Source organism: Emydura macquarii, unplaced genomic scaffold, assembly GCF_026122565.2.
Source record: "Emydura macquarii macquarii isolate MOO-44397 ecotype Brisbane River unplaced genomic scaffold, CSIRO-AGI_Emac_v2 contig_1390, whole genome shotgun sequence".
Taxonomy (NCBI): domain Eukaryota; kingdom Metazoa; phylum Chordata; order Testudines; family Chelidae; genus Emydura; species Emydura macquarii.
The window spans coordinates 20424536-20440391 of NW_027131527.1; the positions used below are offsets into that span (position 1 = coordinate 20424536).

Below are 15856 nucleotides of genomic sequence, written 5' to 3' on the forward strand. Positions count from 1 at the left end.
CGTCGGGGCTAAGTGGCCCCTCTGCTTTCTTCTGGCTTCTGCCACTCACGGTTCTCCTTCTCCTTCCCCAAAGCTCCTTCTCCAAATTCCAAAACTCCTTCTCCCTCTCCAAAGCTCCTTCTCCAAAGCTCCTTCTCCTTCTCCAAAGCTCCTTCTCCAAAGTTCCTGCTCCTTCTCCAAACTCCCAGAGCACCCTGCCTGGCTGGCAGGGACCTCATATCTGCTCCCTGGCAGTGCTTAATGGGAACCAGCTGGCTCTGGCCTCAGCTGACCCTAATTGATCCCAGCTGGCTCTGGCCTCAGCTGACCCTGATTAGCCTGGAGGGAGCCTTGGGCAGCTGCTAGGGGAACAGGGCTTTGATCATTCTTGGGCTAACGTAGCGCCCTTCTACCACCCTCCGGTAGCCCCTGTCACACCCTTCACAAACATTAATAAATTTAGCCTCACAAGAGTCCTGAGAATGGTAAGTATTATTCCCATTTACAAGAAGGTGAATTAGAAGCAAAGAGAGGTTAAAGTGATTTGCTCAAAGTCATATAGTAAGTCAGTGACAGGGCTGAGATTAAAATCTAATATATTTTGGATGCCCCCATAATACACCACAACAAAAGGCTTACTAAAAACATTAACATGTCTGGATGTTTATACTGTTGTCATCTCCCTGGTACCGGAGTGCCTCCATTAAAACAAGTCTTTACCAAGGTAGTGTGGATCCATCCCAAGCAAAGAACTTTCCTGTTTTCCCCATATCAAGGTTCTCAATAATATTCATTAGACAATTAACTGAATATTCTGGGGTGAACAGTTTGTCCTTGGGAACATTCCTGTGATAAGGCTTTGATAAGTCGGTGTTCACAGTTCCTGGATGCAAAGAAACACACACCACTTTAGTTTTCCCTCTTCCGAGTTCAATGCTGAGATTCTTGGTAGCCATGTTCAAAGCTGCTTTAGACATTCTGTAGCTATACCATCCACCTAAGGCTAAAAACAATATATCAGGTAAGTAAGTTCTGCAAATCCACAACCAGCATTGTCACAATTGGTGGCATGTTAATATATTTGACGGATCACAATAATACATTTGTGAATATCACTTTGGTCATTTGCTGGTACAGAGAGCATTATTTTTAGCGATGGGGAAGGCTGCATTTCTTTCATGAACAAGATCTAGCAAAACCAATGGATTCACCATTGTCCTGCTTGTCTTTCTGAAAGATAGGTTCTTGTTCAACCAGATGTTGGATGGATATAAACTGTTCAGGAAGGACAGGCAGGGGCAAAAAGGTGGAGCAGTTGCACTGTATGTAAGAGAGCACTATGATTGCTCTGAGCTCCAGTATGAAACTGGAGATAAGCCAGTTGAGAGTCTCAGGGTTAAGCTTAGAAGCAAGAACAATAAGGGTGATGTCGTGATGGGTGTCTGTTATAGACCACCAGACCAGGAGGATGAGGTAGATGAGGATTTCTTCAGTCAACTAGGAAAAGTTTCCAGTTAACAGGACCTGGTTCTCATGGGACTTCAATCACCCTGACATCTGCTGGAAGAGTAATACAGCAGAGCACAAACAATCCAGGAAGTTTTCGGAGAGTGTTGCAGACAACTTCCTGGTGCAAGTGCTGGAGCAACCAACTAGGGACTGTGCTCCTCTTGACCTGCTGCTCACAAACAGGGAAGATTTGGTAGAGGAAGTAGAAGTGGGTGGCAACCTAGGCAGCAGTGACCATGAGATGGTTGAGTTCAGGATCCTGACAAAAGGAAGAAAGGAGAACAGCAGGATACGGACCATGGACTTCAGAAAAGCAGACTTTGATCCCCTCAGGTAGCTGATGGGCAGGATCCCCTGAGAGGCTAATATGAGGGGAAAAGGAATCCAAGAGAGTTGGCTGTATTTTAAAAAAACCTTATTGAGGGTGCAGGAACAAACCATCCCGATGTGCAGAAAGAATAGCAAATATGGTAGGCACCCAGCTTGGTTTCACGCAAAAAAGAAGCTTACAAGAAGTGGAAGCTTGGTCAGATGACTAGGGAGGATTATAAAAATACTGCTCAAACATGCAGGAATGAAATGAGGAAGGCCAAAGCGCAGTTGGAGTTGCAGCTAGCAAGGGATGTGAAAGGGAACAAGAAGGGTTTCTACAGGTATGTTACCAACAAGAGGAAGATTAGGGAAAGTGTGGGCCCCTTACAGAATGAGGGAGGCAACCTAGTGACAGAGGATATGGAGAAAGCTGAGATACTCAATGCCTTTTTTGCCTCTGTCTTCACAGACAAGGTCAGCTCCCAGACCACTGCACTGGGCAGCACAGAATGGGGAGGAGGTAAACATCCCTCAGTGCTGAAGGAACAGGTCCAGGACTATTTAGAAAGGTTGGACATATACAAGTCCATGGGGTCAGATGCAATGCATTCTAGGGGCTGAAGGAGTTGGCTGATGTGATTTCAGAGCCATTGGCTATTATCTTTGAAAGCTCGTGGCAATTGGGGGAGGTCCCTGATGATTGGAAAAAGGCAATATAGTGCCCATCTTCAAGAAAGGGAAGAAAGAGGATCCAGGGAACTACAGACTGGTCAGCCTCACCTCAATCCCTGGAAAAATCATGGAGCAGGTCCTCAAAGAATCCATTTTAAGGCACTTGGAAGAGAGGAAGGTGATCAGGAACAGTCGACATGGATTCACCAAGGGCAAGTCATGCCTGACCAACCTGATTGCCTTCTATGAAGAGGTGCCTGGCTCTGTGGATGTGGGGAAAGCGGTGGATGTGATATACCTTTACTTTAGCAAAGCTTTTGATATAGTCTCCCACAGTATTCTTATCAGCAAGTTAAAGAAGTATGGGTTGGATGAATGGTCTATAAAATGTATAGAGAACTGGCTACAGCATAGGACTCAACAGGTAGTGATCAATGGCTCCATGTCTAGCTGGCAGCCGGTCACAAGCAGAGTGCCCCAGGAGTCAGTCCTGGGGCTGGTTTTGTTCAACATCTTCATTAATGATCTGAAGGATGGGGTAGATTGCACCCTCAGCAAGTTTGCAGATGACACTAAGCTAGGGGTAGTGGTAGAAACCCTGGAAGGTAGGGGTAGGATATAGAGTGACCTAAACAAACTGGAGGATTGGGCCAAAAGAAATCTGATGAGGTTCAGCAAGGGACAAGTGCAGAGTCCTGCACTTAGGACGGAAGAATCCCATGCACAGCTACAGACTGGGGACCGACGAGCTAGGCAGCAGTTCTGCAGAAAAGGACCTGGGGGTTACAGTGGATAAGAAGCTGGATATGAGTCAGCAGTGGGCCCTTATTGTCAAGAAGGCTAATAGCATATTGGGCTGCATTAGCAGAAGTGTTGCTAGCAGATCGAGGAAAGTGATTATGCCCCTCTATTCGGCATCGGTGACGTCGCATTTGGAGTATTCTGTCCAGTTTTGGGCCCCCCATTACAAAAAAGGATGTGGAGAATTTGGAGAGAGTCCAGCGGAGGGCAACAAAAATGATTAGGGGGCTGGAGCACAAGACTTATGAGGAGAGGCTGAGGGAACTAGGTTTGTTTAGTCTGCAAAAGAGAAGAATGAGGGGGGATTTGATAACTACCTGAAAGGGAGTTCCATGGAGGATGGAGCTAGGCTGTTCTCAATGGTAGTAGATGACAGAACAAGGAGCAATGGTCTCAAGTTGCAGTGGCGGAGGTCTAGGTTGGATATTAGGAAAAAGTTTTTCACTAGGAGGGTGGTGAAGCACTGGAATGGGTTACCTAAGGAGGTGGTGGAATCTCCATCCTTAGAGGTTTTTAAGCTGCGGCTTCCAAAGCCCTGGCTGGGATGATTTAGCTGAGGTTAGTCCTGCTTTGAGCAGGGGGTTGAACTAGATGACCTCCTGAGGTCCCTTCCAACTCTAATATTCCATGACTCTATGTTATGAATTCAATGTAATAACCACTACATAAAATCCTGTGGTTTATGTTACGCAAAAAGTCAAAATAGATGATCATAAGGGTCCTTTCTGGCCTTAAAATCTATGAAAAACAGCAAAATAAATAATTTTAGAAAAAAGAACAGCGGACTTTTACCATTTACCCCTTTGTTTCCTTCTAAATTCAGTTATCTAGTATTTTTACGTTTGCCTCCCCATGTTTATTTGCCTAGGACAGATAGGAAGTCAATAGCAGAACTGCAGTAAGTTTTCATGATGTCCTTTCTCCCAGTTCTGTACTCAGTCTACTAGTTAACACTGAACTCAAGGTTCACGTTTACTCATGTCATGCTAACAGCCATCTTATTAAAAAAATGTCTATTTTAGAGTTGCTTGGCTTGGATAATTAATTCCCTGAGAATATGAGTCACCCAGCCAGAAATGAGTCACTTTCTCTAATTTTATATTAATATTATACATAAAATAAGAGTTTTTTTCCTTCTTCCCCCATTTATTTTTGCATGTAATTAATCCTTTTCACAGTGTCAGAAATGCAGCTTTATGTAAAGGGTTTTTTTTTTTTAACCATTAGAATAATTTCTCTTAAATTTTTATAAGGTTGTTCATCCAGAAAAATTCAGTGCTTTGCAAATGATATATAAAAGGTGTATAAAGAAATGACTTCCTCCACCTCCTAAATGCACAGACATATGAGGTAAAACATAGCCTGTATAAGATATATGGCAGTACTACAAAACAAACTACATTTGGAAGTGAGAGATACCATATCCAATTGAAACTGCAGGAGGAAATTTTGAGGAACAAAAAGGAATAACAAAATGGAATTTGGCCAGGAACCAAGGGTTAACACCCTACTCTTGCAAAAAAGGACCTTATAATCTTCAGTTACTACAGATAGTCATGTTCTTTGGTGCTTTATAACACACTATCATTTTGCATAATGTCTGTCATCATTTTGTTCTATAATAGGTGCAAGCAAAGTCTCAGAAAGGAAGCCTGGTATGTTTCAAAAGTGCTGTTTCATTGGGAAAACTGACTGGAACTTGTAACAGAGTGGGATATGACAGGATCAGATTATGAACTCTATGTTGTACTCTGTGTGGAAATTACCTAAGTGACTGCATAAGTCTGAACTTGCCCAAAGAAAAGCCTTTTATTAGGCTGCAATTCAAACAGCTGCCCTGCCTGGAAAGGTGTTTGACACCTCACTGAAGGGCTATCCTTGTGAAGCCATCAAGACTGCAAGACTGACTTTAATTGTCTCTCAGCCACTGGCCTACCCCATAGAACAATGTTCTTTCTACACAGGGGTTCACAATGTGGGAGGATGCACAAGTATGGTTGGTGGATCTGGAGCTTCTCAGTTTGAGTGCACAGCACAAAGACAGAGGCCCTATTTAAGAGTGAGGTTCTGTTCTGTGCAAGGGGCTGACCATTGTCAGATGTAAGAAGGATGTGCAGGAGAAATGCTGCCCAGCTTGAAACGCTGATTAACCCATGGACTCTCACAGAAGGCATGAGCTAAGACTAGGGGAGGGTGCATCTCAGGACTTCTGTTATTTTCAAAAGATCTGTAATTGTGACCCAGGAACCTCTTAATCCCAACTGGCAAGGGGTTGCAGAGGGATTATAGAAATCTTATGAGTCTCATGTATGCATTCTAGGTTACCAAAAAACACCATCTGAGATCTCAAATTAAAGCCATTGTCACAATGGTCATTAGTATCACTGTGAAATGTATGTACAGATAGTATGTAAGAAGTTATGTATATATACCAAAACTATATTTTTAAAGTCTGTATCAAAGTAGTGGTCACCAGCAAAGGTGAAAAACAGATTTGCTTCCAGACAAGAGGCAAGAAATGATGAAAATTAAGCATTGTAAGCTAACACAATGGATGCCCATTTACATAAAAAGTCAAATGGCAACAAAGAGATATGACGTCAAGAGGGAAGGAGCACACTGGAGAAAAAAAAGTCACGAGTTGTTTCCAGTCTAAGAGTACAGACAATGAACTCTGGGGGAATTTCTAGAAGGCAAAAAAGACACCCTGATATCTTGTATCTAGGAAGTAAACAGACAGTGTGTTTACATTCATGAAAACAGGGTCTCAGCCAACCTTGGTTGAAAACGCTAGAGAGACCTTTGGGTGACAAAAAATCTCTTTAGATAAGAGGTTAACCTGCTAATTACATTTAGTCTCTAAAAAGTGTGTTATGATTTTGTTTTACATGTAATCATTTGTTTCCAATATTCTTACTCACTATTACTTGAATCTTGGATCCCTGAAAACTTAATCTTGTTTTCACTATAAAATACATATAAGTGCTGGGGGGTTAAGGAAAGTGCTGGTCCTGAGCTGACTCTTACAAGCTAATGTGTCTACTATTCCTTTGGGAACAACATGGTTGGTAATTCTGTGGGTGTTCAGTGGATAAGGGGCTGGACAATATAGGGAATGCTGTGAGAGGGCTTGGGGGTTGGTGTGTGCCTTCACTAACCAGCAGAGAGTGCAAGGCCTGCACAGGCTCTGAAGGAAGCGCTTGCGTTGCCAGCAGCGGGTGGATTCAGGGAGCTGATTTACTGCAGGCACTAACAAGGCTGCCTCATGCTTAAGGGGAGGTGGTGGCAAGGTGTCTCACAACCCTGAGTATTGGTGGGGAGTATTCACAGTAACTCTTGAGTCTTTTAAGAGTAAAAGTTACTGTGGTTAAGAAATTCCATTGCTAAGCCTATGTTCTTTGTTTTCCAGCCACTCGGTCCCTGAAGGGGTTAAACTAAAAGCCCAGAGAGCCCATAGCCTAGGTGGAAATATGTGCAAGTAAGTAGAGGGTTCAGAAGGTTTGAGACACTGGTTTTGACATTTAAGGTAACTGGACTGCAGCACCCCACATTCCAAACAAGGGCATCAGAGAAGAAACTGTGACTTGACTCTACATAGGCCCAGTTGACTCAGAAGCACCTGGGACCTAGCGACTGGCTCCACTCACAACAGACTGACCATAAAGTGGGGTAGTGGGCCAGTTTGTAACATAAATATGATTATGTTATAAGTATGAATCCTGTTACGATTCTGCCTTCTCATTCATAACTTAAACTGTACATAGGCTTACTAGCCCTAAACCTCACCCTTTTCAGGGCACAGAAGGGTTCAATGTTGTGATTACGGCTTACTAAACCAAGAGTAAAGAAGCCATCAAAATATCTTGACAGATTCTGCTACTTTAAAATATTGAGTTAATGTTCCAATTTATTTTGAGATTTGTTCCTGTTAAACATCTACTGATATGATAAGAATCAAGAATTGGCTTAAATTGCAAATGTAATAAACTGATACAATTAAATGCCTTTCGTCCCATCTCACTTTTTATTAGCTCAGGCTCTTTTTTACATTTTGAAAAAGAACTGCTGGGGGTGTTCTGTAGACTCCTATTCAGAATAGTTGAGAATACAAAAAGGTATTCATATTGTATATTTTATGCAAACCCGCAAAAGAAGAAATATTCAGTACTCTCAGCTGTGGAAAGAAACCATCTCTAAGAGTCAGATCCTCCATTTTCTGCACAGTCAAATCCCCTAATAAAAGTATTGGGTGGGCAAAGAATGCAGGATTAGGTCCAATTCTAAAACAAACTTATTTCTATTCTCCAGTAGTTAACTAAGAGATACCATCAATGACTGATTGGAGAAATTAAAACTCTATTAAACAGATGCATTTGTAAGTCTCTAGCCCAGGTAAATTATTAATATTCTCACCTGGAAATTTATGATTAAAACAAAGCTCTTCATCTAAAAGTCACACTAGCATCTTGAAAAAGTATTTGTAAATGTGTAAGTCGGAACTCAGAGATTAAGGAAAAATTTTTAGAATGTGCTATATTTTAGGACTGTCAATCCTGACATTTTCTTTTCAAATTCAATTTTTGTTGTTAATATTCATACAACCCTATAAATGTTTATGATGCTTTACTGAACAAATAAGACTCAGGGTGAAATACAAGTTTTGCCATTGGCTTTGATGGTGCCAGTATTTCACCAAAAGTACCTACTCTGGAATTTACAGAGTAAGGATATGTCTATGCAGCAGCTGACAGGTGTGATTCCCAGTACAAGTAAACATATATGTGCTAGCTCTGCTCAAACTAGCTAGCAGCACTAAAAACAGCTGTGTGAATAGCTGCCTGAATACATAGCCATGGAGTCAGGCAGGATTGTACTCAAGCATACTTAATATTCATAGTGTACATATTGTACTGAATGTTTGATAAATAAGTATGTCATTTACCAAATGCACCCTGACAGGAATATACAAATTTTAAAATTAAGAAATAATTTTGCATTTACAAATTTTTTAAAATTGCATCACCGTAATTACTTTTAGCAATGAGGAGGGATGAAAATAATTCAATATTTATTTGTTAGACAACTTATCAATACAAAATAAGCAGAGTAATTCTTTTTACTGCACAAATCATTTTTGCAGGAAAAATATATATCAAGATGCAGTAATGCTTAGAAAATTATAGTGACCTTCTGCATCGTCATTAGCTATGTTGGCCCACACCAGCCAGAAGTTATAAAATATTAATATTGCAATCATTTATCTTCTTATATGAAAAATAATTGAGTTACTGCATAACATTAATGTCAAACAGTACTTACCATTGTCTCCTATGGAACCTACTTTAGCTGTCAGGTTCACCAATATGGCCCTATGCTGTTTGACTTGGTCAGCAAACTGATGTCCAAATGCTCCAGATCCTTTCAGCAATAGAGGGGCAAAATATTTAGCCATCACTAGGGGCCCTATGGTATTTGTTGCCAATGTTATGGAAAGATCCTGGAACATTTTAAAAAAGAAAAAAAGTAGAAACTGCAAAGTTAGATATCCTACACCCAGCAAATGCCAGTTTTAAAGTGCCATCTTGTGCTAACAAGAGTTATAAAATCATCTCAGTGTGTTATCATAATCACTAACAAACATTATTGGTCCTGACTTAGCACACCTGAAATGCTGGTCAGAGTAAATTGTAATGTGTAGGGGGTGATCCTTCCAGAAGTGTTGACAAATCTCTATTACTATAGTTTGTATTGCAGTGATGCCTAAAAGCTCCATTGCGGATCAGAGTCCCATTATGCTAGGTAGAGTACAAATGCAACAGAAGGCATGAGCCTGTACTGAAGAGCATTCTTTTTTAAAAAAGACAAAAGATAAAAGGTGGGAGAAAGCAGGCAAGCACAGTAATGTGCACATACCTTGTTAATTCTATTTCTTCTTTCTTGTAAAATAAATTATTCATTCATTTTTATTCAGCTAGAGTCAATAGGGAGCATTGCTGCTTTGTGGCATTTTGTTATATGCACTTATTGAAGAGTCTGTTGGGTAATTTAAATTAAAATGGTTTAATTAAAACCCCAAGTAGCATATACATTTTTTTCTTTTTAGTGGTCATTGGCACTGGAAACAAATAATTAAACTACTCTTTCAGATTTTGCTGATATTGTTTGGACTCTGAAACACTGGTCACTTGCTATCTGAAAACAAACAAACTGATACCAAAACATGTTTTTAGTCACAGGAGTGTAAAGGTGCAAACTAAGAGATCATAGCTCAAATTATCTATTCAGGTCATCAGAATTTGAAATTACAGTCTTAATTTATGTATACTTTGGAGTTAAATTATTTACTAGGAACACTAGAGTGAAGGCTGCAAATGCCATTCCAGTTTGTGGATCCAATACCGCAAAGACTTATGCAAATGCTTAACTTTAAGCATGTGAGGAGGCCATTGAGTCCTTTACAGTGTTGAGGCTAATACATTTGTTTTTCTTTTCTAAGAATTTTGTGAACACTTTTTCCCTAAAACATCTTAAGTTTGGTTTCAGCACAGGAAACTAACAAGATGAATTAAATCAAGAAAAGAAACAAGAACTACTTAACGCACAACACTAAAAATTACTACCACAAGATGAAGGGATGGAACAAGCAAAGTGAATTCTGTAATGAAAGAAAAACAGGGAAATGGGAATAGCACACTTTGCAGACAGTTATGCTTAGTGAAGTTGTTTTTTTGTTCAGAGAGACAAAACAAAAAAATAAACAAAACCCCCAAACCATTAAATTGTTGTTACTTAAGGTTAGTCATTCTATGAAGGCAGGCTGGGATTTTCAAAAGCACCTCAGGCAAGTGAAGCACAAATCCCATTGAAAATCCCATCTTTAGTTAGAAATGCTAGCTAGCAGCAGGGCTGCGGGGCCAAAACTGAGTTGTACTGTGGTCTGACCCCAGGGGTCAGGTTGCAACACACAGAGCGGGGAGCCAGGCCCAGACCTATGTGCCTGGAGCTGAGCCCCATTGCCGGCTCAGCGTGGTGTGGGCTTGCCTTCCAACTCTTCCCTGAAGCCTCCCATCAGTGGTAATTTCTTTGGAAGAGTGGGGGCCCTCAGTTTCAGATTTTGCCCTAGGCTCCCCAAAGCTCTTTGCAGTCCTGGCTAGTTGGTCTACTATGAAATCAGTGGAAAAGAATTTTACTTCCATTGTCATTATTGTGGAACATGATATAAGGAAATATGTTTGGGGGGAATGAGGGAAGGCTTTTTGTTATTTTTTAACTCCCTGAAAAGTGTGCCATTGCTGTTTTTCCTTTTTTTACCTTCACCAAAGATTGTTATTTTTGAGTTGTGCTAACTGGCCAAAATACATTTTGTTCAACATATTTTTCAAACATTCTCTGCAGTTGCCTAATACAAATGTACTTACTCCTCAGTATGCTATGTTTAGACAGTGCTGGTTTTGAAAGAAAGTAATGAAGGCCCAAAAATAACAGCTTGAACACACCTGATGCCTTTTCATTACTAAAATATACATGCATGGTTCCAGATGGGCATGCTCCATCTATCTGGAAGCATGTGTGCTGAGGAAAAGCTGTCCAAACACGCTTTTGTTATTTTTAATTACATAAACGAATGGAGTTCAAATTTCAAGCATCCCGGAGCTTTGCACCCCAGAGTGCACTATGCATTGATGAGTGAGCACGCAACAAAATGGGAATGACTGGCTAGAGAAAAAGGCCACTAAATCTGTGTCTGTTGCCATTAAGACTCCTAACTTTCTGGTGGCATTGGATGCGGGCCAGCAGGTGGCTTGTCTTTTCTTCTCAGATTGCTGGCCATCTATTTCAAAACAGACATGCTTTTAAAGCCATTATGCACTTTTGGGTGTCTACTAGTATATTTACTGAAACACACCAGCTGCAACCAGACGTCCTTAAGCAATGGCTTCACAGTTATTAAGCCACCTTCAATAACAAAGCACCCGCTCCTTCTGTCCTCTTTCCATTAACAAGGATCTGCTCTTCTCTCCACAGCATGTCAATCTAGGCCACTGAAATGAATTAGCAAATAATTAGACCAACATACAATTTGGACAATTAGATTTGCAAAGAAGAGAAAGTGTTGGAAAGAAGAAAAGCAAACCCTGAGCTCTGAGAGAATGCCATTGCTCAGACAGCTGCTGTCAGAACGAGTTTTCCAGTTGATCCCAGTGGTGCCAGACACACGGCAGATCTGCACTAACTACCCTTTTTATTGACCCCACAGATGCTTCTACAGATGGAAATTCTGGCCCACCTCTGCCGAGATATCTTGCAGGCTCGTCTCTCCTCTGGCGCTGGGGTGCAACATTGCCCCAGAATTGATGAGTAGATCCAGATGGCAATGCTCCCTTGCAACTGCTTCTGCTGCCTCTCGGATCTCTGCCTCCCGAGTGGCATCCAGCCGCAGCATAGTGAGGTTCTGGGGATAGAGCCTATGTAAGGCTTGTAAGGCACTGGCTGCCGGGGGGTTCCTGCAAGTAGCGATCACTCTCACCTCTTTCCGTGCAGATAAAATATGTTTGCAGAAGTGCAGGCCGAGCCCCCTGCTGGCTCCCTGCACCAGGACCACCCCTCCTGCCATTGGCCCTCCAGCAACCTCCTGCACCTAATCCTCCCTATAGGGGAGACCCCGGCCCGATCCTGTATGCTGCCTACTGAACCCACTGCAGGGCTAATTCCTCCAAGGCAGCCCTAAGAAACTAGCGGACCCCACTACTCCCTAGCTGGTAAGTGCTAGGGACATGCTGGATTCACCATAGAGGTGCATCTCTAGAGAAAGGTCTTTCTTGGTATAAAAAACCCAGCTCTCTTGCACCTTTGGGCCAGGGAAGCTGTTACAACTCCCAGCAGCACAGGAAATTGCATCTTCCCAGCGCACGGTTTTTGCTGCTGCCGGGAGGCATTGTACATCAGCAGGTACATTCAGCCTCCGGTTCTTAACCGGATAGGGTGTGTGCAAAGATGACCGGGATTTGTAGTGCTGTCTCGTTTCTGTGAGGGCACCTCATGGGGCTTGGACTCCATTTCCCAGCATTGCCTGGGCTAGGAGAGGCGTCATATGAATGCAGTAGCGAAGAGGAAGAAGCATGCTTTCCGGCCTAAGGAGCGCTGGGAAATACAGGGCTGGGACTTCGTCCTCCCGTAATAACGCAAGCACCAGAACTAATGACAGCTTCAGTATTCTACCCAGTAAGGCTGCATTAGCCCTGCCCTTGTCAAAATGTAGCGCACAGAGTACAGCCCTGTCACGGCACTGCCTTGTCTACACGAGCCCTGAGGCCGGCAAAGCTTTTGGTGCTCAGGGATATGACAAAACACTCCCGAGCGACAGGGCACGTGCAGCGCTACCGCGGCTCGTTTTAGGATCTCAGCGGGAGAGCTCGCAGCGCTCTTGGGGCGACACAAGGCATTGCTCTACTCCCCAAGCAAAGCTCCCAGCGAGCCAGTGCCCGCAGCTTCCTCCGTGCCCCGCACAGCCTTCCCTTTCCCCTGCCCCAGGCCAGCCAGCCGCCTCCCCTCTTCGGCAGCCTGCCTGCCTGCATTCCATTCCGCCCCGCCCCGCCACCACAGATCCCGAGTCCCCGCACGCCTTGGGTGGAGCGAGACCAGACGTTCCGTTCTCTTCCCCCCCCCCCCCCCCCCGGCCGGACGTTGGCTTGGCTCCACTCCAAGCCCGCTCCTCCCTCCCTCCCGCTTCCCATGGTGCTGTGCGGCTCAGCGCGCCGCCATTGGGTGGATTTGAAAAGGGACAGCGGCTCTAGCCCTGACTGGGAGCTTGCCTCAGAGGTCTGGGGTTCTCCGCAGGTAAGCGCGGGCTGGGCGGCCGGTCCCATCCCCTGCTCCCCGGCCAAGTGGCCGCAGCTGGGCTCCGAGGGGTCGGTTCCTGGTTCTCTGCCCTTCCTCTGCCTAGGCGCTGCCTCGGCTTCGCCCGTTTGTGCCCTGGGGAGCGTGGGGCTGCTGACCCTGTCTAGCCCAGGCCGGGGTGAGAGTCTGGCATAGGCAGCCTGGTGCCGCCTGCCCTCGCTGGCTCCCGGCGCCCCGTCCAGGAGCCGGCAGGCGGGGCTCGGACTGGAGCAGGGCCGGCTCGGGAGCGCCGCTAGTGCGGCCAGGCTGAGCCGGTGCGGTGCGGTGCGGTGCCCTGACCGGGCACCAGAGGCGGCGCTATGAAAGCATCAGGGTAGGGGGGTGATTGCTGAGAGCTGGGCTCAGCTGGGGCCCGGCCCGAGGCAGGGTGCGCTGCTCCTGGAGAAGTTTCTTGAAGCAGAAATACTGTGAGTTGCGGCGGTAATAGCCCTGCTTGGTACATGAGGCTTATCCAGGGCCGAATTCTTGTTGGTTGGCCCAATGACATGTTAATGATACTGATTTTAAAAGGATGGGTGTCTAGCTTCTCTTTGGGTGTGCCTGGGCTAGTTATTGTCATGGGAACGTAAAGAAAGCCAGAGTGGGGAAACCTACTTGTCCACAGCAAGTGGGACTCTTCAGGCTAAATGCCATCTGCTTCTGCAGACTTTAAGCTTTTATTTGCCAAAAATAACCGTCATGATTAGTAAGGACAACTTCCAACTAAGTGTGAAAAAGGAGGGAGACAGAAAGCAAGCATAGGCCTCTTACGTACTGGGGATTAGCCTTTGTTTCAGTTATTAATGTGTAGTATTAGTGTATTAGTCTGTGTAGACCCGCTCAGTCGAGCGGAGAACATTCTGGTCCACTCAGTTAGGCAGGGTTGATGTTCTGTAGCTTGCTTATCTCCCGTCCGTCTCTGTCAGTGTAGGTCAGCCCTGACATAACTCCACCTCTGTTTATGTGGATTTAGCACTTATGTCAGTGTCCATACAGACATTGTTACTTATACTGGCTGTTGGCTGGCATTCTTGTAAATTTCACAGCTCTTCTGCAGCACCAGGCTGGGAGCTGAAGCCCTGAAATTGACAAGAAAGCCTGGTAGGCTCCCTACTATGAAATTGAGCCCAGAACCAAGCTCACATCTGGAACCCCCATCCTAGGGTGATAGCCCCAGCTGTGAGCTGGGCAGGGGGCTCAATTTCACAGCCTTAGCACTTCTGAGCCTGAGGCAGCTGTGAAATTGACATGAAAGGCTGGTAGGCTCCTTGCTGTGAGCTGAGTGCAGGGCTCACAACTTGGGCTGTCACCCTGGGGCGGGTGGGAGCTCTGAGCTGGTCACTGGGAGCCTGGCTACCACCCAGGCTCTAAGCCCCCCATACTACCCTTCTTAAGATGATGCAATTGCTCTGGGTGATGACTGGCACCACTGACCAGAGTCTAGTAGTGTGGACATGAAACAGTAATTACTGCAGTGCTTGTTTGTTGATTAACATAGGCTGACTTCTTTGGACTTAACTATCTTGAATAATTTAGCATCATCTGCAAATTTTGCCACCTCACTAGTTGCCCCTTTTTCCAGATCACTTATAAATATGTTGAACAGCACTTGTCCCACTACGGGGTCCACTGCTATTTATCTCTATCCTGAAAACTGACTATTTATTCCTTTCCTTTGTTTCCAGTGTTTTTAACCAGTTGCTGAACCAGGAGAGGATCTTCCTTCTTCCATGACAACTTACTTTGTTTAAAAGCCTTTGTTGAGGTACCTTGTCAAAGGCTTTCTGGAAATCCAAGTACACTATATCCACTGGATCGCCTTTGTTGTAATGTTCGTTTGCCCCCTCCTCAAAGAATTCTAATAGATTGGTTAGGCATGATTGGTAATTCTGCTCTTTACGATAGTTTCAACCAATTTGCCTAGTACAGTACTTAGGCTTAGTGGTCTGTAATTGCAAGGATCACCTCTTGAGATTTTTTTTTTTAATTGGTGTTACATTTGCGATCTTCCAGTCATCTAGTACAGAAGCTGATTTAGGTGACAGGCTACGTATCATAGTTAGTAGTACTGCAACCTCACATCTGAGTTCCTTTAGAACTCTTGGGTGAATGCCATCTGGTCCTGGTGACTTATAACTGTTTAATTTATCAGTTTGTTCCAAAACCACCTCTATTGACAAGGTCAGGTGTGGGAATCTCCCTCACATCCTCCTCTGCAGTGAAGAGTGATGTAAATAATTTAATTTAGCTTCTTCACAGTAGCTTTGTCTTCCTTCAGTGCTCCTTTAGCAGCTTGATCATCCAGTGGCCCCACTGATTGTTTGGCAGGCTTACTGCTTCTGATGTATTTACATTTTTTTGTTTTTTGTTTTTAGCTTGTCTTTTGCTAGTTTCTCTTCAAATTCTTTTTTGGCCTGTTTAATCATACTTCCCCACTTAAGGGTGGGTGGTAGCATTGCTGTTTTAAGGGTTTGCATTCTTTCAAATGCTCTCCTTTCATCCTTCCAGACTGGAGATCCTTGTTAGCTAATACCAGAAAGTTGTGTGCACTTCTTGGGTCAAGTCAGTAATTTTGTTTTTCGCCTTTTGCCCCAACCTCTGGTTGGAAACTATTTATGTGTAAGGCTTGAAAATAAATAAACATGAAAATATAAACTTGTATTATGTTGACTGCTTGTGTCGGGCATGCCATGCTGTTTAATTAGTT

General features: G+C 43.9%; 2 protein-coding genes across 2 annotated transcripts in view; one reads left to right on the plus strand and one right to left on the minus strand.

Annotated features, from left to right (window-relative positions):
* Window positions 1-154: 154 nt before the first annotated feature.
* Window positions 155-12777, minus strand: LOC137156133 (C-signal-like). Its single transcript, XM_067552818.1, has 3 exons — window positions 11561-12777; window positions 8593-8770; window positions 155-982 (listed from the first exon to the last, which is right to left on the minus strand). The coding sequence occupies exons 1-3, from the start codon at window positions 11885-11887 to the stop codon at window positions 696-698; spliced, it is 792 nt and encodes a 263-aa protein (XP_067408919.1). The 5' UTR covers window positions 11888-12777; the 3' UTR covers window positions 155-695.
* A 772-nt stretch (window positions 12778-13549) lies between these two features.
* Window positions 13550-15856, plus strand: part of KIF20B (kinesin family member 20B) — a 74311-nt gene continuing 72004 nt past the window's right edge. Inside the window, exons 1-2 of the mRNA XM_067552819.1 lie at window positions 13550-13577; window positions 14835-14914. The gene's annotated coding sequence lies outside the window, so the exon portion shown is untranslated. The remainder of the gene's footprint in view (window positions 13578-14834; window positions 14915-15856) is intronic.